Source organism: Heterocephalus glaber, unplaced genomic scaffold (assembly GCF_053883595.1).
Source record: "Heterocephalus glaber isolate CG9 unplaced genomic scaffold, H.glaber_assembly_v1.0 deba00000676, whole genome shotgun sequence".
Lineage (NCBI taxonomy): Eukaryota > Metazoa > Chordata > Mammalia > Rodentia > Bathyergidae > Heterocephalus > Heterocephalus glaber.
In genome coordinates this window covers 15,119,912-15,140,242 of record NW_028258156.1, presented here as the reverse complement: position 1 = coordinate 15,140,242, position 20,331 = coordinate 15,119,912, and the positions used below count along the sequence as shown (strand labels likewise).

General features: G+C 35.1%; 1 protein-coding gene across 10 annotated transcripts in view; it reads right to left on the bottom strand.

The window, feature by feature from the left end:
* Dgkb (diacylglycerol kinase beta) overlaps positions 1-20,331 on the bottom strand; it is a 620,388-nt gene that overhangs the window by 269,495 nt on the left and 330,562 nt on the right. For all 10 annotated transcript variants that reach the window (XM_004839605.4, XM_021254159.2, XM_004839601.4 and 7 more), the window contains one exon: positions 1,154-1,218. In XM_004839605.4, coding sequence (XP_004839662.2) covers positions 1,154-1,218 — 65 coding nt within the window. The remainder of the gene's footprint in view (positions 1-1,153; positions 1,219-20,331) is intronic.

Sequence of the window (20,331 nt, the reverse complement as noted above, 5' to 3'; positions counted from 1 at the left end):
ACTATGAGAGAACAAGTAAACCATAAGGTTTTGATTTATTTGTAGAGTAAGGAACAAAGCCAACACCTGAAGTATAGAAGTATTTGTCTTACCAAAACATTCAAGAGAATTTAATGAGCTTAGTGAGATTTAGAATCTGTGAGACTATTTACCAAGACAATTCTTGCATAAAATAGCACATTCAAGTCAACAGATTAAAAAGATCTGAAACAATTTTGAAAATAAATTTTTATACAGGTTATTTATTATTAATTTACATGGAAGAAAAGTATGTCATTACATGTGTGTGAACAAATGGGGGGAGAAACATAAGCATTTCCAGGTGCCGTTATGTAATACATAGTGAGTGAATAGTATTCATGTCATGATGCCGGGCTTAGCCAAATATAGAGAACGGAAACTTTGGCTTTGAACATAATTGTGTAAAGTCACTGAAATACCTACACAGAAATTCTGATTTTCTTTTGGAAAGGAGTAAACCCAGAAGAAAAGATAATCGACTTCTCTACTATTTTTTTAGGGAAGTGAGTTGGAGAGAGCTGAATTTTCTTCTAACTACGAAGGTCAACGTTTACATGTTGGAGGAAAACGTTTGCCTATTGCTATTATGAGAAAACCTACTTTTTCTGTGAAAAGAAAGTCTTTCAAAAAAGTTTAAATTGTCACATATATTGCTCTAGTTTACCATGAGCTTTTTGAGGCCAATATGCGATGGATATTCCAAAGATTATATCCCTTATAAACCTGTGTTTTATTTCAGCATTATCTATGCTGTAATCTATTTTAGAAATAACTATATTATTCAGCATTATCAACTTAGAACCTCTCATTTTTCCTTCAGATTAAGGATGATCACCTTGTGCTAAACCACATAAAGAATTCTAGTACGTGTTAATAAACTATTATTTTCATCATATACTTGAAATCTGTCTTACAACACATGAAAATTGAAGGGATGGCCATGCTGCATTCCTCATTGTCATTCTAAAAGTTAAAATTTTCAATTAATTTATATTTCCTCTTAATAGTTACACACACACACACACCACGTAGACCCTCATTCAGTCATTCCATATAAAATGTTTTAAATCTTTTATTGTGACACAATTCATCATCAGCAGCAACCGTGATATGTTTTCATTTGTTACCTTACCTACTGTTGAATTTCTCAGGGTGTTTTTCTCTCATGATGTGGAATCTATGTGCGATGGAGGCATCCTAAAAGGAGAAACAGGAGAATAAAAAAAAGTCAGTTTATGATCCTGTTATCTTGTGGAAATGCAAATTGAAAGAAAAAACATTATATTTGTAATGACCTTTTTCTTTTCAATATCATTGCCAAAAAGATGTTCTGAAATTTGGCAAAGGTGAATATAAATTCTCAGCCAGTGTGATTTCTATGATCATGTCACAATTGGTTATTTGTCATATTTATATCAAGGAATTGATTTTGGTTTTAATTTATGTATTTCTAATAACTGTTTTCCCCTATGCTCAAAGCATGTTTAAGATAGTAATTGTGATAAAAAAAAATGCCAAATAGCAGTTGAAAGTATTGTTAAAGAAGGATGAAAAGACAGCTTAAGTGAAAATGGTCAAATAGAGAGCTTCTGCTGCTTTATTTATGGGTAAAAAGATAGTTGGAAGGTGTGATCAAGTAAAGGCTAGAATAATACTTGACTTATTTTAAATAGTAGGTTCTATTTCTCAGATGTGTAATTAGGAACTCTTCATACCACAAATGAGTTTCTGGACTATCTTGCCAAATAGAGCCACAAAGGGAAAGATTTATTTTTGGAGAATTTGGTACAAGTATATCTCATCTCTAAGACCCCCAGTGCAATACTTCTGCGTCCAATGGGGTGTCTCTTACTTTTAGGAAACCCTTCAGCTATTTCTTTGATATAAGAATTACACTGAATGTGTGAGACTGGTAGAATATTGTGATGTAAGGTTTTCAAGCACAGACCCCGCTAACTGACATGGAACAATTAACCCTGTTATTCCAAGTGAGGAGATATTTTCCCAGTCTCCATCCACGCACGATTAATCACTCAGATGACAAACAAATACATTTACCAGTCATCTCAATAGAACAGGGCTATTGTTGTGATTAAATGTTAATTTTGTTTCAGAGTGGAGATAAAAGAAAAAGACAGCACAAGACAAAGGAAATAAAGAACTTGTATATTTGAGAGATTCCTGAAAACACTAATCAAGGATTAAAAGTCTAATGAATGAAATGAAAAGGCTAATGTGCTTACTCATGCATAACAAAGCATGAGGCCCAGTAAGAGAGGGACCAATGCCTGCTGCAGATGGCTGAGTTGCTTCCCTGCAAGAGAGAGAGCTAATTGTAATTTCTTTCTGTGCATTTCACACTCCAAAAATTGTCAAGTAACTGAATTATGAAAAGGACAAAAAGGTACAGAGAAATGAGTACAGAAACAACACATAGTAAAAGTTATACAAACAGCCTTTTATGTTTTGCTTTTCTAATGTATAATTTTGTTTAAGAAGAAGGCCAACTTTCCTGGTTTGCTATGAAGTAAGAATATCAAGATGGTTCACTTTGATTGGCCTGAGAACTTTCACCAGAAGACACAGAATCTGTTTCTATTCATTTTAAATAAATAATATTTTTAAAATATAACATGACTCTATGACTTAAAAGTAACCACATATTTTAGATTTTGAAGTGGTCTTACTGTGGGATGATATTATAGAAAATTTTGAACTGGGATATTAGGGGATATATGTGGTGTGGTCATTAATTTTTTATTTATTGCAAATTTATCCCTTTTCAAATCAATTTATAATACCTTCTAATTAAATGCACATGTCCAGCATAACAGTCAAAGAAAAATGAACATATCAAGGATTAAGGATGATCAATGTTAGTTACCCACAGGGAGAATATCATTGAATTTACTTCTCCTTGAATTATTTGTTTCTGCTAATTTGGGGAAACAGACTTTAAAAAATAGATTGTGCAGTATCATTCTCTTTACAAGAGTGTATTTTTGTAATGAAAATATCTTGTCTTTTCCAAAGCAACGCAGGACAGAGGAAGAGGAAGAGGACAGGAGGGCACAGACAGATATCAAAAGGTCATTTAAGTAATCCTGACTAAAACCGAGTAAACTACTATTGTGGAACACTAAAATACCAACTAGTGAAAGATGAACTTCATTAGCTCTGTCTCCAAGATACTCAGGCAATGGACCATTTAGTAAAAAGAGGAGTAAAATAAAAACTAGCACGGAATACTGGCAAGGCTTTCCGTTGTTGAATGGGTTCCACCAGGGAGAGAGAGCTGGCTTTGCTGACTACAGGACTGATGGGGCCGTGGCAGCAGGCGCTCATTTGGATGCGAATTCAGGCCACATGCGCGTGGGACCCTGTCCCTTTGGCAGCACTCCAAGGGGTTTGAAAGAGTACTGCCAGAAGCTGCAAACTGATTCAGCACTTATATGTCAGGACTGCTTAGGATTTTCTAACAAGACGCCAAATAAGAAAAAGCAAACATGACACTTTTATAAATTTTAAGCTTTCTCTTGTTATGTAGTATAGTTTTTAAAAGAACAGAAATCAAATCAACATCATATTCACTTCTTAGAATAGAGAAACTGAATTCAAACAGATTTCGAGTCACAAGCCTTGAAATACTGAACAATTTGTTTATTAACCGACAGCCAGAACTTCCTTATCTTTAAAAGAAAATACTTACATTCCCCTCAAATACCACGAGGGTGATTAAATGAGATTATTCTCTATAGCAATTCAAAGAGTACTCTGGGGAGCAGAGATGCTAGTAAATTTTATAAAAATAGCAGGATTTTCTTGAAGGTAAAAGAAGGTGCTAAACATGTTTAAATTACATAATTTTCAAATACATATTTTCTTACTTTCAAACTGTTATTATCTAATGAACCTATGAATAGTTTTTGAAAATCAATTTTTAAAAATATTTAATTAAAATAAAAATGCATTAAGTTTTATAGGGTCCTTTTTTTTTTGTTGGTACCGGGGATCAAACTTGGGTCCTTGCACTTGTGCAGCAGGCGGCGAAACCACTGAGCTAAATCCCCGGGCCATATGTATTAAGTTTTATAAAGCAACACAAATTCAAACTTCATATTTTAAGCAGTAATTTTCAGGGTAGTTTTTCTAGATAGAAACATCAATACATTGAAATAATCATGTATAGGAGAATCAGGTTTTTAGCTATTACCTATCTCAAATAATGTTTCACTATTATTCTTCTGAAAAGTGTATTTTCTCTCCGCTTATATAGGTTTATTATTATTTAAATTAAATAGCCCTAAATCTACAAGGTTGTATTTTAAGATGCTAATTTGAAAAAAAAAAAGATTCTATTCTGGGGATTATAACATTTTCAATTGATAGACTAGTCTATAAGTGCTTATATAGCTGAGCCTAAGACAAATTGTAAGAAGAGAATATTATTGAAATGCAATATATACCTGCTTAAGTTTGTCATGGGTACTATCTCTTTTATTCCATTTAAAAACCCTTTCTCATAATTTAGCTATTATGAATTGTGTTGTTGCAAACATGTGTATACATGTATAACTGAAATATGATGCTTTCACCTCTTTGGGAAGATACCCAGGAGAGACAGAGTTGGTCAAACAGAATTTCTAGTTTTAGTTTTCTTGAGGAATCTCCACAGTGATTGTACTAGTGTACAGTTCCACCAACCATGTAGAAGAGCTCCTTTTTTCCTACAACTTTGCCAGCATTTGGTGTCTTCTCAGTTCTTGATGATAGTGTCTCAGTGTCTTGGTTTGTATTTCTCTAATGGCCAAAGAACCCATATCATATATTCATATATCAAGTCTATGAATATTTCTTCATGTACCTATTGACTATCAGTATTCTTTTTAGAAGTGTCTATGCACTTCAATTGCCCATTTTTTTATTGGGTTTTTATTTTAGGGGAGTTTAATTTTTTGAAGTTATATATACATTTTAGATATTAGTCCTTGGTTTGAGGAGAAGTTGGAAAAAAATTTTTCCCACATTCTTCATGTTGTCTCTTCACTGTTGGTTGTTTCCATTGCTGTACAGAAGCTTTTTAATTTGATATAATCTAATTTTTAAATTCTTGGTATCATTTCTTGTGCCACTGGGCTTATGTTTAGAAAGTCTTGGGGCTAGGGATTTACCTCAGTGGCAGCATACCTGCCTCGCAAGCACAAGGTCCTGAGTTCAATTCCCAGTACCAGAAAAAAAAAAAGAAAATCTTTCTAGAAGCAGCCTATACGCCCTTCATGAGTGGATAAAGAATATGTGCATATATGCATTGTAAATTACTACTAAGACATAAAGGATAGATTTGGAGTCATTTCTATAACAACGAATGGATCCTGAGATGACAATGCAAAGTAAAAGAAATCAGACACAGAAGGTTAAATACCATGTAGTTTCTTCTAAGTGAGAAAACCAAAAGATAAATAAATGAATAAAATAAGAGATGACAAGAGATAGGGAGGTCAACTTTGTGGAGCTAGCAAGGGGACCTGGGGGGGGAAGGATAAGGGTGGGGAAGTGAAAATGATTGGATTTTTATGCATATTATACTAATTCCCCAAGATGAATGAAATTGTTACATGTAAACACCATATATCAATCTATATGTACACATATATCAATAAATGTATGACAATTTTTCTTTCACAAATGTTTTTTAAAATTTTGCAAACAAGTTGTTTTAATTTTATGACCATTGTTGTTTTTTTATATGACCATTAGACTGGAGTGAAACCTTCTCACTTTCATTCCATTTCATCATAGAAAACAAGCTCAGTCTGCTACAAATTAGTATCATCAGAAGTAACCCTATAGTGTAACTTTAGAATGCAAAATTAATTCTTACATTCCATTTGAGTTTTCCTGCTTGAAATAATTCAGTTCTTCCTTGTTTTTGGAGGGATCAATTCCAATTTGCCCTTCTGTGCAAGTTTTTATCCCCTCGATAATTATTATTTGCTGTAGTTTCAAAAGCTGAAGTTTTTGGTACTCTATTAACTGAATGGTTTATTAAACATTTCCAGGGAGTTTTCCTTTTTATTGATGTATTAGTACCAATTTTTAATATTCAATTCAATGAGTTTTGACAAATAACAACAATCTCAAATGCTTCTGTTCATGCATATTTCTTTTCTGAATACCTACTGACAACTTTTATCCTTTTCAACTCTGTATATTAAAATGACTGGTTTTAAGACCCAGTTCTCAATTTTATTTTATAGTTGTCCTTAAAAAGTTTGCACAGATTTTCAATACTACAATTTATGTATCTTAAAATAATTATATTCATGATAATTGCTTTTTACAGCTGATGTTCTAATACCTGGAAGGGAAATCTGTGTCTGACATGTAGAAAGTAAGAAAAATGCATAGTAACTCTTTCTGTTATTGAAGTATGTTTATTATGGCTTTGAGGTTTATACTACTTGTCTCATTGGTATACTAATTTAGTGAATTAAACTCTGTAATTCTTATGATAAAGTACATGAGAAAGCTGTGTTCTGGAATTCAAAATTTTGCAGATTTTAGAAAGATTGTGTTGTGCATATGTGATAAATTATATAATGAACCCAAAGTGTCATGAATAGCATACTGTAATTAAATTTCACATAAATATTTCTGCACTAGGACATATTAATATTAACTCAAGGAAAGATAAATTAACATTGCAAAGAGCATGTCAGTTCAGGTTATATTTCTTACCAAGTAAACTAAGATAATTTTGATTTTAAAAGCTTTGTCAGATTTTAAGCATTTCTATAAGCAACTGTGTATTTATTGTCTATTTTCTATATGCAATAAACAACCTTTGCTTTCTTAAGAATTTTTACCAGAGTAATAACCTGCAAAACTCATGTTGGATTCATAATTCCTCAATGTGGCAGGGCCCAGTGAGAAACATTTGAGTGTTAGGGATGGAGGCCTCATGGCTGGATCAATGATTTTCTCACAGGGATAGGTTTGCTATTTTCAGACTTTGGCCCCCTTTTCCTCTTCCACATATGCCAGCTTGCATTCAGCTTTCAGCCATGAGTTGCAGCCCATGAGGTCTTTTCCAGAAGCTGAGCAGATGTCAATACCATGCTCTTGGACTTCTTAGTCAGTCTACAGGGCTGTGGGCCAAACTATCCCGTTTTCCTTACAAATTACTCAGTCTTCAGCATGGTGTTATAGCAACAGAAAAACAGACGGAGGTATGTGTTAAAGTTCTTGTAATTGTTACCAAATTGAGCATCTTGAGACGAAAGGATTTTATCCTAGATCATTCTAGTAGATCAAATTGCCCTCCCAAAGTTACTTCAAGAGAAGGAGAACAGGAGATGGATCAGAACAAGGGGAAGAGTCCACGTGACTATAGAAGAATTGAGTGGAGAGTGTTGCCACCACGAGAGGAATGCTGGGAGCTCACAGAAGTGGAAAGTGGCAAGGAATGTTTTCTTCCTAACAGCCTCAGGAAGGGTCATAAACCTGGTGAGGCCTTGATTTCCACAGAGGGACAGCACTTTCACAGTTGTGTTCTCTTGAACTCTGAGAGGAAGTTTCAGCTTTTTTAAGCCACCAGGTGTGTGGCAATTTATTAAGGCCAGGCATAGGATCTTCACATAACATCTATTCATACAGATTTTTGAAAAAGCATTATTTGTAATATTTTATTTTTTAAATGCATAGTTATTTGAAATTGCTCAATTTTAATTTTTAATATTTGTGTACTTAATGTTATGCTGAGATTTTCTAATTTAGGAAGAAGTTATGTTTGCATGTTAGGATAGGAATCACAAAATCTATATGAACTCCATAAAATAGCATAAAACAATAAAAAGAAAAAAACCTTACAAATTTAGAAATTTTTGTTTTGAAAAGGAAGACCATAACCCAAGATAATACTGCTAAATATTTAACGTAGTACTTAGAGATACAATAAATCAAGAATAAAATAAGAGTTGTGGGTACAATAAAGTAAAACTATAATTTTAAAAATAGATTATAGGGAGTTCTGAATATAAAATTCAAAGCAGTAAAATGAAATCCACATAAATTAAGAAAGTACATACACAGTTGTCCAGATATAAGAATAGCATAGGAAAATTAGTAGAGCTTTTCACAGTAAAACAAAGTAATAGAAAGTGATATTATTTATGATGGAAACATCAATGTGACTGTTAGAGGAGAAAATATTTGCTGAAGGTCACAAAATAAGAGTAAATCATTTGAGTTATAGATTACCTTGAGTTACAGTTTGGGGCCTGCAGGATGTGGGAGATGAAACCAGTTCTGTGTATGAGCACAGGGGAAAGCAGCTGGCCTTTGCCCTATTTGGTGGTACTTGTTTGTTTTTGAGATGTGTACGGTACTGGGGTGAGCACTGGGGGAAGATGGAGACCATGGGAGATGCCTACTGTGAGTGTTGTCTATGGAACCAAAGCAGACTTCTGTTACTTAGCTTTAGTTCACATTGCTATATCACCAATGTGTTTCCTACAATTAAAAACTCGGAGATTTAGAAAAATACATGATGATGATATGACAAGTTTGAGAAGAAAGCCAATCCCAGGGGTTGGGTATTAGAGTTTTGTGACTAGCAATGCAAACTCACTTGCAGAGTTCTGAACAGGGAAATAGGGAGACTTTGGAAAGAAGATACAGCACTTACATGCAGGTTTCTTACTTGTGAATTATATAACCCTGGGAGCACTTTCTACTGGATGATAGCAAAGGATATAATTAAGACTTGGTTTAAATTGTTACTCGTATATCTTGTAGTTTCCATATTTGTGTCCAATTCTTTATTAAAGATTGTCACAGCCATGAATCTCTGAGTGGCCATGCTATTGGAGGCAGTGACATTTAATTGTGCATTATGCTATGGGGAAGATAAAGGCTGACCCCACTTCAGCATTTTCTTAATGTACCTCTCATTTCTGATGAGACCACTAGGAAAGTAGTTGCTTAACATTCAGAGAGAATCAACTTTGGCTTTAAACCAATCAGATTAGGCACTGTGTGATAACTTAAGGAAAGTCTACTTACTTTTTAAAACTATCACTGAAAATCACATAGGTTTGTACAAAATACTAGAGTAAGTAAACTGAAACTATTGCTGAAAGAAATCCAAAGAGAAAAAGTGAGGTCTGAAGGCCTTGAGGTGAAGAGACATCCGGTCCCACATACATTTTTATGGAGGTATCTGAGAAAGAAAGAAGTTTAATATTGTTTTCTTCTCTCCTATCTCCCACCTCAGACTACAACCAGTTGTATCAACTAGAAATAAGAGGGCAAGGGACTCTGATGTCCCCTATGTAGAACACTTTGTGGGCAGACAGCAGGGTGGAGAAGCAGAGAGAGAGAGAGACAGACAGACAGACAGAGAGACAGAGAAAAACCAACAAAAGTGGTGATGAGAGAATGGAAAGCTATGAATATACAGATATCTAAGAAGCATTCGTAGTAAGGTGAACACTATAATTATAAAATAAGTATATATTTAAATTTCATAGCTTTTTAATTTTCACAAATTTTGATAATGGTTATTAAGATATACAGAAATATTACACTCTATTAGTTGAAAAAAGCAGAACACCCTCAAATGAGTTAGTTTCAGATATGTACAAAGGATTTACCTGAATTTTAATTCCAAAATAGAAAACCTATACCTAAAACCATAGAATAGGATAGAAATGTTACTTATTGAAAATTCCTTATTTACATATATTTCATAAAGAAGAGCTCATGAAACTGGAAATGCTAGTTCAGAAATTGGGAAAATATTTGACCTTAGAGAATCCAGAGTCCCATGTCAAGGAGAGAACAAAAATGCTAACTACCACTTCTGCTCTTTCTTGCAAACAACCCACAGTACTAACATTGCCAGAAACTTCCGGGAGAATTTCTTCCCATAAGTGTATGCCCTGTGAGTAAACTTGTAGAAAGAATAATAAAATTACTATATACAATATGACTCTATGATCAAAATTTTCCCTTAAATATAAATTTTATCCTACTGAACAAAGTCCTGATCTGTTGTTACTGAATGAAGGACATTTTTTTTTCTCTCAGAGCATCTATTTTAATGAAAAATGTCTACATTTGGAAATCTAAAAATCTCAAATGAAATGAGAGCACACAATGGTGTTCAAATTAAAAATGTAGTGCAAATGCTTTCTTTTCAGCTTGAAACCCAGTGAGGAGTGAGCCAGTGAGACCCTGCCAGTCTCTGAAACTTCATTCCCAGCAGCTTTGATAGCAGCTGAACATCAGATCAGGAGATTTCTTTGTACAGAGCTAAAGGTCTGGAAAAGGAAACTGTGCTCTTTATATCATATGCTCAGTAGCAAAGAGGCAGTTAGATCAGAATTATTACTGGAAAACAGTAGAGTAAAATTAAAGATCTATGATAAATAACTATCGAAAAGAGTAAAATGATAGTTTGGTGAAGCAGGAATAGAATAAGTTGAATGATGGAAGTCAATTTGCCTAAACTCTAACATAAAGCTGGGATTCTCTGGAAGGCTGTGGCAATACAGCAGTGGCCTGGAAAGGGAGACCTTGGACCTACCCCTTCACTGAGATGGGTCAAACCCCTCAGAGAAAGCCCTGCTGTTCATCTGCAGAGGCAAACCTCAATCCATGTGCTGAGAAGCTGCTTTGCTCATGCTGGACAAGAGAGGCATCAACACACTCTGCACATGTGAGGTCAGGACAGGAAGTGAACCCATGACAGCAGGCCAAGACTCCAGACTACACTACGATATAAGGACACAAGATAGTGACAAATTTAGAACAGAAGAAGGTGGAGTCTTGCAAGCATTTGGGTAGGGTAGGCACTTGCTATGCAATTAGACAGCTCCAATCCTGCTTCCTCCTTTAAAATGTGAAAGTAGTTCACTTTTACATTATCAAGTTGATACAAATAAAAATAAAATTATTTTTATAAAGTTCTTTATCCCTTCTTACAGAGTCTTCAGTAAACAAACAAAAAAGCTGTTATTATAGCGCTGGAACATAAGCAATAATAAACTAACAGTGAAAAAATAACATGTCACAGAAGAAATCAATCAATCGTGTCTTTCTTAGTCTCTTTGGCATCACTACCACAGGACACATGATACTCACAACTTGAAGGAAGAGAGGTGTATTTTGGCTCATGGGTGCAGTCCCTGGTTGACTGGCTGTGGAACAGACAGAACATGGTAGAAGGGTAGAGTGGAGGAAAGTTGCTCGTGTCATGGCATCAAGGAAACCGAAACAGAAAGGAGGGGCCAGGCAGGGAGATGAAGTGACCTACCTCTTCTGACCAGACCCCACCTCCTACCTGCACATTCAGCTATAGATTCATCAGTGCATTATTCCAGTAATGACTGCAGCACCCTGTATGACCCCAAGCCCCCAATAACCCTCTTTTTTTTTTTTTTTTGGCAGTACCAGGGATCGAACTCAGGACCATGTGCTTGTGAGACAGGTGAGGCACCACTGAGCTAAATCTCAGGCCCTCCCAATCACCTTCTAATAGTACACTCCTCTGCATGTTAGTGTTGGGAGGGCAGCATTCTGGATCTAAGCCATAACTGTGTCTTAGACAGTATCCATCTAATTCCATGTCACCTGACTAGAAAATACTTATGGATACATTTTTTCTGTGGTCATCATAGACCCAAAAGATTTCAAAAGTTCTGGCAGGATCCACCGAATCATATAGGATTTCAGTGTGTTTTTCAAATTTCTCATCTCCTGCAATAGAATTCTTATCTCATTGTCTTCATTTTTCTTTTCCATTTAGAAAAAAAATGACAAACACATCAACTTTATTAGTTAATTTTTTAAAAAATCACTACACTTGCCAGAGATTTTGAATTCAGAAAATCAGGTCGATGTTATACATTGTAAATTAGATACTTAACAACATTTTAGTGTTTTTTTCTGGTATCTATCATATTCAATGACAACAAAATCTTTTTCACTTAATGTAGAAATGTTGGACCTACGAATTACATTTATGTCTGAGTTTGATTTGGTCACTATAGTACTCATTCATCAGATAAAGCTCCAAATGTGCTCAGTGCTTCCATGTAATTTCAGCAAATCTGTAATGACGGTCTTGTTGCTTTTGAATACTTAGGACCCTGAAAGGTAACAGCATCTTCCATAGTCTCAAGCTAAAGATAATGTTTGGGTCTGGAAAATGAATCCAGTGTATACCTCATTTAAGGTCACCAGTCATTACACCATGGTTGGGACAGTGAATGACAACCAGGAAACTGGGATGCAGTGGGAAGGAAGAGGTAGTGACACAGGAAGCAGCAGGGGTAGGATGTCAGGAGGAGAAATGGAATAGAAAAAAGAAACAAAGGAAAAAATTTGATTTACTATCTGTAAGAAGAATGGGAAGAGATGGCAAAGTGAGGAAGGAAATACGTCTGCTTAAGAATCTGAGTCAGCCCTTAAAGGATTATTTTAGGATAGGAAGATTAATAGATTTTTAGAATCAGAATTAAAATAATGCAAATTTCAGAGCAATGGTATAAAAGGCTTGCTATAATGTTCATAAAGTCAATGTATTTTTAAAGTATTAATGTAGCAATCAAGAATAAGATGCAAAGTATAATTATAGTTTTTATTTCATTTGATATCCTTAGAAAACTTTACAATAAAACTGTTTCAGAGAAAAATAAAACAAAACCTTGAAGATTAATTGGTTCATGTAACTCAGCATAAGTCACTAAGTAGCCAAAATAAAAACTATATGTATGCATATTAATAGTTTATATTTATGTACTGTTTCTAACATTTACCTCCAAACATACTTTAGCTTTATTAGAGCAATTATTTTCAAAATATGATCATATTCTTTATGTTAAAAAGCAATGAAATCAACAGTTTGGGTGATTTGAATAAGGCATGAGAGCATATAGTATCTTTCTTTGAGTCTCATTTCATCTTGGCAGCCATGTGCTCAGCTAATAAATTATTCTTGGTCTCCTTAGTTGCTTTGTCATTTAGGAATGGTTATCTAGGTACTGTTCCTTTCCATCCTCCACCACCACCAAGTAACTCACAGCAATGCAGGTGTAATTCCTGAATGATACAGTGGATAATTAGAAAGCATTAGGACTAAAGCCATTGCTGAGAATTGTGGGGAGCCAGGTAGGAAGGAGGTTGGCTTTTAAAACAATTGGAAGCTGCTCTGCTAACCTCAAAGTGACTTCCTCCATATGTCCTGATACCTGGGAACAAAGCCTGCAACTTATAACTTTTTGTTCCAGGAAGTTAAACACAATCTTAACTGAAACATACATACTCATTAGCTCCATATCTCGTTCCATTCAGAACCTAAAGATAGGCGTTCTACAAAGTCTGCAATGGTGATTTGTATTAAATATTTCACTCAAATTGTTTTTTCTTCAGTTAAAATAACAAAACTTCAGCAGAGACTTGTTCTTCTGGGGTTTGATTAGTGTATGAGCTTTCCTGTTATGGAGACAACATACCTGACACTCACAAGTTAAAGGGGGAGAGGTTTATTTTGGCCCATAATTTCAGAGACTTCAGGCCATGATCAGTTTGCTCTAAAGGATCTTTGGATAAATTACATATTTTAACCTGTTAGTTTCAGTAAAGTAGATATTTGACATTTTTAAAGAGAAACAGAAAAATAAGGCAGATATTAACATGCCTCACTCACTTGCTAAATTGCCCAAGCTGTCTTCAAATTTGTCATCCTGTTTCAGACTCCCAGAGTGCTGGAATTATAGGCATGTTCTACCCACTTGTCTGGGATTAGTTTTTTGGGGGTTTTTTTGGTACCAGGGATCGAACTCTGGTCCTTGCACTTGCGAGGCAAGTGACAGAACCACCGAGCTAAATCCCTGGCCCTGGGGTTAGTTTTGATGAGGAACATCTCTGGTTTTTTTTCTCTAAGTTGGTCCAACATTCTTTGCTTTTAAACCCTTTAACAGCTATAACGTATTTTCTAAACTAATCAATATTTTTCTGAAAATGAGGCGAAGCTGCATGTGTCCATATATCGATTCTTAACGTAATGGAAGCTTTCATTTAATAATGTCAGTAATCTTAGTAAAGGTTTGAAAACAAAATGTTGATTGGTTCTTGTTAAGTAACAAAGAATATTTGTATGTACTCTTTGTTCTTAAGAATAAATGTTATTTTAAATATCCTTTTTATGTAATCATAGTCCTTAGAAAAAGCCAAATCAGTAAATAAATAGCTTGAAAATGTAATCAGAGACTCTTAGTTTTGCTAACTTAATTTAGAAGACCTGAGGCCAACATTCCTCAGCAAAAAATCTTCAGAAAAAGCGACCACAGAAGTCCCACTAAAATAGACTTACAACAGAATAAAGAAGTATGAAATCATCCTGACAAATACGATTGAATTTACAAAATACTAATTCTAAAACAATATAAAAATCAAAACCTGTTCATATGTATAAAACATTTCTAGAAGAATACTTAGAAGGCAAAATTGCTTCTGCTAAGCTTTTCTTATATCCACCCCCCCCCCGCCCCTCCCCAAGATGTAAGGCTGTAAGTAATCCACTGTGGGCTTTCCTTGGGGCAGGGGAGAAAGGAGCCAAGATGTCAACAAGTGTGATGCAGGGAGCAGGCATAGTTCTGCTGGAGGAAGGCGGCAGCTATAGTCTGAGGCAGATGGCTGGGGTCGAAAGCCCTCAGAGAGAATCCAAAAATAACAATGGAAGAACATATATGACATATTTGCTCATATTTCCAGCTTAAAATATCCAGTCCTTATGCAAGCAAAAGTGTCTTGCAATTTTGGATTTTTGGATGATAAGTAAATATAGTTGTCACACTTGTTAGTGTGATACAGATTTCAGGATGTTAGAAATATTACCTCAGTCTGTGATTCACACAAATCCTGAATCTCCCAATGTTACCAAGGGAAGTGTTCCCCCTGGGAAGTCCAAGGTAGGATTGGTCAAAAAATCTTCAACTTCTAAACATCAGCCCCATGCCTTCCTTGAGGAGTTGTTATACCTAATTCAGTCCTGTGTGTTCTACAAAAATTTGTCACCATGGTAAGTTATTAAGGCATGTAACCTGTAAATGTTATAATATATACAATTCTATTTGCAATGGGACATAAACTACTGGCTCACAAGGACCCACCACTACCCTCTGCAGTCTTCCTTCAATTAAAAACTCTCTTCCCTTGTTCTGAGCAAAGTTGAAAGTTCAGTTACATTTTGTACTGATTCACTGGGGAAAAACCACAATCTGAGAAGGAATTATAGTCCTTGAGATGGCTCCTTATGAGAGACAATGCCATTTGTCTGGGTCACACCTTATTATGCTTAGTCATGGAAGACAGAGGCCAACTCAAGATGCCAGAGTGACTAGAGGTATTTGAGGTTGAGGAAAGAGACAATGTTAATATGAATTAACATGCTCGAGGGAAGTATGAGTATAGGTGAAAGTTTCATTTTGGATCATCTAAAATAATTCAAATTTTCTCCAAAATGGGACTTCAGAGGTTATTTCTTTATAAGCAGTACAGCCATTTTATTATTTATTTATTTTACAGTTTTAACACTATTATTCTTTGAAAACACCTTCAGTGAACACTTATTTTTCATGGTATTTTCTCCTAGAAAAAGAATGATATAAAAAAGATTCTCCTTAGATTATTTCATGTTAGTGGAGCTGTCAATCCCACCTTTTCTTGACAAATATGTGGGCTTTGTTACCAATTCCTTGAGCTGAAAGTACAGTTCTCTAGAGTTGCTCTAGACCTGATGTCTTACCCAATTCTGATGGTGTCTGCAAAAGTCTTCTTCACTCGGCCACCAGTATTTCACCCAGTGACTTGGATTTGAGGGCATTTCACACATTTCTCACTCTTCTCTCTGCTCTGCCCTATTATAAAGGAGGTGGTTTTCTTTCTCCATTCGGAAACTAGATCCCCATCTGTGCTTGTATTCTGTCTCTTCTCCATCTTTTAGGGATCATATTCCCTCAGAGATATATATTCTTTCCTTCCTATATTCTTATCCTCTCACCTCTCCACAGTTTCTTTTTCCTTACCAAAAACTGCTTCAGTACCTAAATAAAACTTTTTAAATCTCCTATGCCTGCTGTCACTTTCCTCTCCATCTTTCATTGAAACTTCTTAAAAGTAGTGACTAAAATATCTATCTTCATTTCTTCACTTCCCCTGAATTTAACCCACTATTGTCTGGTCAGTTCCCAATAACACACACACACACACACACACACACACACACACACACACACACTCTCTATAGGATGTGTCTCTTTTGTTCACCATCTAAGTCTGCCTCCATATCCTACTGCAGTTGGACATTTTCCTCTACTCTATTATAAACTAAATCCTGGACTTCTTGGTAGTTTTTCCCTCCTTCCTGTTTCTCTCTTTCTCTCCCTCCCTCCCTCTTTGCCTCTCTCCTTTTTTCCTTTACTCCCTTCTTTTTTTTCTCCCTCCCTTCCTTCCTATTTTTTCCTCTATTTTTAATATTCTTTTCCTTGGAATTGGATCAGACCAACTCTTGTTTTTCCCCCCATTTTCCAGGCCAGTCTATCTCCTTCCAGGCCACTACTGCGTAAGTATTTAATAATGAGGAAGTTTGGGGTCATCCACACACTGTGCTTTCTAACTCTATACAAGTAGGACTGGAAAGGGATGCCATATAATCATGTAAGGGTGAATTGATTTTAAAGGCAAGGAACCATGGAGATGTTTTAAACAGGACCCCACATTTGAGTTTTAAAGTGATCACTTATGCGCTGTAGTGATAATTCTTTGGCTAGGTTTAAAATGTATGGATAATGATAGTTGAACTATAGCAGTAGTAGAATTTTTGGAAAAAGTGTTTATGAAATATATAAGAGGGAAGCACTGGTTTTGGTGATGGACTGCATGTACAGGGACACAAAGTAGGTATCCATGGGCCACATATCCCTGAGAGGTTTCTGTCTTGGGCAACTGGATTGATCAGGTGCCTTTAACTGAGAGAGAAATAACAGGAAGTTCAGCAGAGATGAAAGTCTGCTTTGATTATATTAAAACTTTCTATTTAACATTTTACTGAAATTAAGTAAAAAATTAACATGTAATTTTGTTGTATAAAATACTCAAAATGTTGAGTGAATACAACTGTACCATTCATACCCAGATAAAATAAACAGCATGTTTACACCAAATACCCAAATCCAGCTCCCTTCATGAGACCATGAAGTTTAATCTTTCAAAATTTCCTAATTAGCTTTGACTTGAACCTTGATCATATGTGAAAATTATACAGACACACACCTACATATAGATAAAATAAGAAGTCTGTGGAAAACAAGTCCCTTAACTGTAGATATGGTCTAAGTCTTTGACTTGCTGAATAAAGGCCTATTTAAATCATTTCTGGAACCTATGGCTGTATAGCCATCTATACTTATGTGTTGGTATATGTTGATATTCAAATAATTAACAAAAAAGATACTAGATTCATGATTTATGAGAATGTTGATAAACTCTATTCATGAGAAAATAGGAATGACTTGGAATCTGAAATAAAATGTGTGTGAAATATTACTACAATACAAAATTTTTTTTCAAGAATTTATCTTTCTTTTGAAAGCTGCCAATAATAATCTGTTTAAACAAAACATTTTAAGGTGAAATATATGGAAAAATACAGAACACTTACATACAATAGTTAATAATTCAGGTTTTTCTGCTTCAGCGTTTGAAAAGTGTTGATGCTATTTTTAAACTTGGAAATTGTAAATAAGCAACCAATGATCTGTCATTGCAGAAAAAATGAAGATACTATTTCAGAGTCAAAATGTTTTCCTTTGCATCTTTTCCTTGTCACTTTCCAGTAGTGAATTATCAGAAAAGTATTTTCTCATTTGGAGGTAACTGTTAGGTTTAGGGAAAAATAATTTGGTGGGAGTCAAACTAATCACTACAATGGAGAAAAGTTCAAGAATGGTAGTTACTTCAATTTTTCATTATATATGAATTTATGAATGCAAAATTTGACATTGGAAATTTATTTTTTAAAAAATGTCTGACCTCTGACTTCATAAATTATCAGATTTTAAAATATCAGCCTGAAGGATTAATATAGTGAAAATGGCCATACTTCCAAAACTGCTATATAGATTTAATGGAATTCCAATTGAGATCCCAGCAGCATGCTTCATAGACTTTGAGAAAACAATCCAAAAATTCATTTGGAACAAGAAGAGACCCAGAGTAGCGAAAGCAATTCTAGGTAACAAAGACATGGCAGGGGGCATCACAATCCCCAACCTGCAACTATATTACAAAGCTACTGCGATAAAAACAGCATGGTACTGGCAAAGAAACAGATTTGAGGACCAGTGGAACAGATTAGAAGATTCAGAAACAATGCCAGACACACTCAGTCATCTCATCTTCGATAAAGGAGCCAAACACCCTCACTGGAGGAAAGATAACCTCTTTAATAAATGGTGCTGGAAAAATTGGGCTTCAACTTGCCAAAGATTAAAACTACACCTCTATCTCTCACCATGCACTAAACTAAAATCAAAATGGATTAAAGATCTAAATATTAAAATAGAAACTCTGAACCAGTTGGAACAGAGGTTAGGTAGAACCCTTGAAGACATCGGTGTAGGAAAATATTTTATGAACAAAACCTCAGTTGCCCATGAACTAGCACAAACAATCAACAAGTGGGATCTCTTCTTATTAGAAGGCTTCTGCACAGCAAGAGAAACCACCAGCAGTGTGAGGAGACAACCCACAATGTGGGAAAAAATCTTCACCTGCTCTTCCTCAGACAAAGGTCTACTATCTCGAATCTATAAAGAACTTAAAAAGATCAGATCTCCCAAATTTAAAGACCCAATCTGAAAATGGGCATCTGAAATGAAAAGACATTTCTCAGACAAAGGAGTAGAAATAGCAAATAAATACATGAAAAAATGTTCCACATCACTGGTCATTTGAGAGATGCAAATGAAAACAATGCTGAGATTCCACTTCACTCCAGAAGGAATGGCTGCTATCACGAAATCAACCAATAACAAATGCTGGTGGGGCTGTGGGGAAAGAGGAACCCTGTTCCACTGCTGGTGGGAGTGTAGACTGGTGCAAGCACTGTGGAAATCAGTATGGAGATACCTCAAAGAACTAGGACTGGAAGTCCCATTTGAACCTGCTATTCCACTGCTGGGGATCTTCCCCAAAGAATTAAAAGAATCATACCACAGTGATACATGTGCACCCATGTTCATAGCAGCACAGTTTGTAATAGCTAAAACTTGGAAACAGCCCAAATGCCCATCAACTGGAGACTGGATCAAGAAAATGTGGTTTTTTAATAAAATGGAGTACTATTCAGCCATAAAAAATGAGAAATTAGAGACATTTATAGCTAAGTGGATGCACATTGAGGTGATACTGTTAAGTGAAATAAATAGGACACACATGAATAAATACCAAATAGTTTCTCTGGTGTGACAAACTGAAAGTGTAAATAAGGACTAAATGTATAATAGGTAACGTGAAATAGGAAGAAAAGGGGCAAAGGGGAAGGAAGTGGGAGGGCTAGGGGAAAGGATAGAAGGGAATGGGATTAATATGAGAAAATGGAAAAATAAGAACAAAATCTTTATAAATAAGGAGGAATGGAGGGGTTGAAGGGAGGGCTGGGCAAGGGAGAAAAATAAGAACCAAGAGAGACTAGGTAAAGGTGCAAATATCCAATGAAGAATGTCATTATATTTTATACCTAAAACGTACCAATTATTAGAATGAATAATCGATAATGTAAAATAAGAAGAAAATGTCCAAAGGGGTAGGGGTAGTGGGAGGGGCAGGGGAAAGGAAAGAAGGGAAAGAAAAAATGCTGAGAAATGGAAAAAATGGAAATAAAGTATTTGTAAATAGGGAAGGGTGGAGGGGGTGAAGGGAGGGCTAGGAATGGGGAAAAAATAAGAACCAAAATGCATTATGTAAAGGTACAATTCTCAATGAGAAATGTAATTGTGTTGTATACCTACAATGTACCAATAAAATAATTTAATAAAAAGAAAATCAGCCTGTGTCCTGTAAATATGCCAGCTAAAAACAATCTCTTTGCTTTAAGATGAATTAAATATATTGATATAATCTTTTTAAATAACCAAAAAAGTTCCTTTGTAACTTCATGTATTAAAATTTGAAACATGAACTATTGATTTTTCTTTCTACCTTTTTTCCCTATTTTGTCCACTGTTCTTAACATAAAAGCATTTG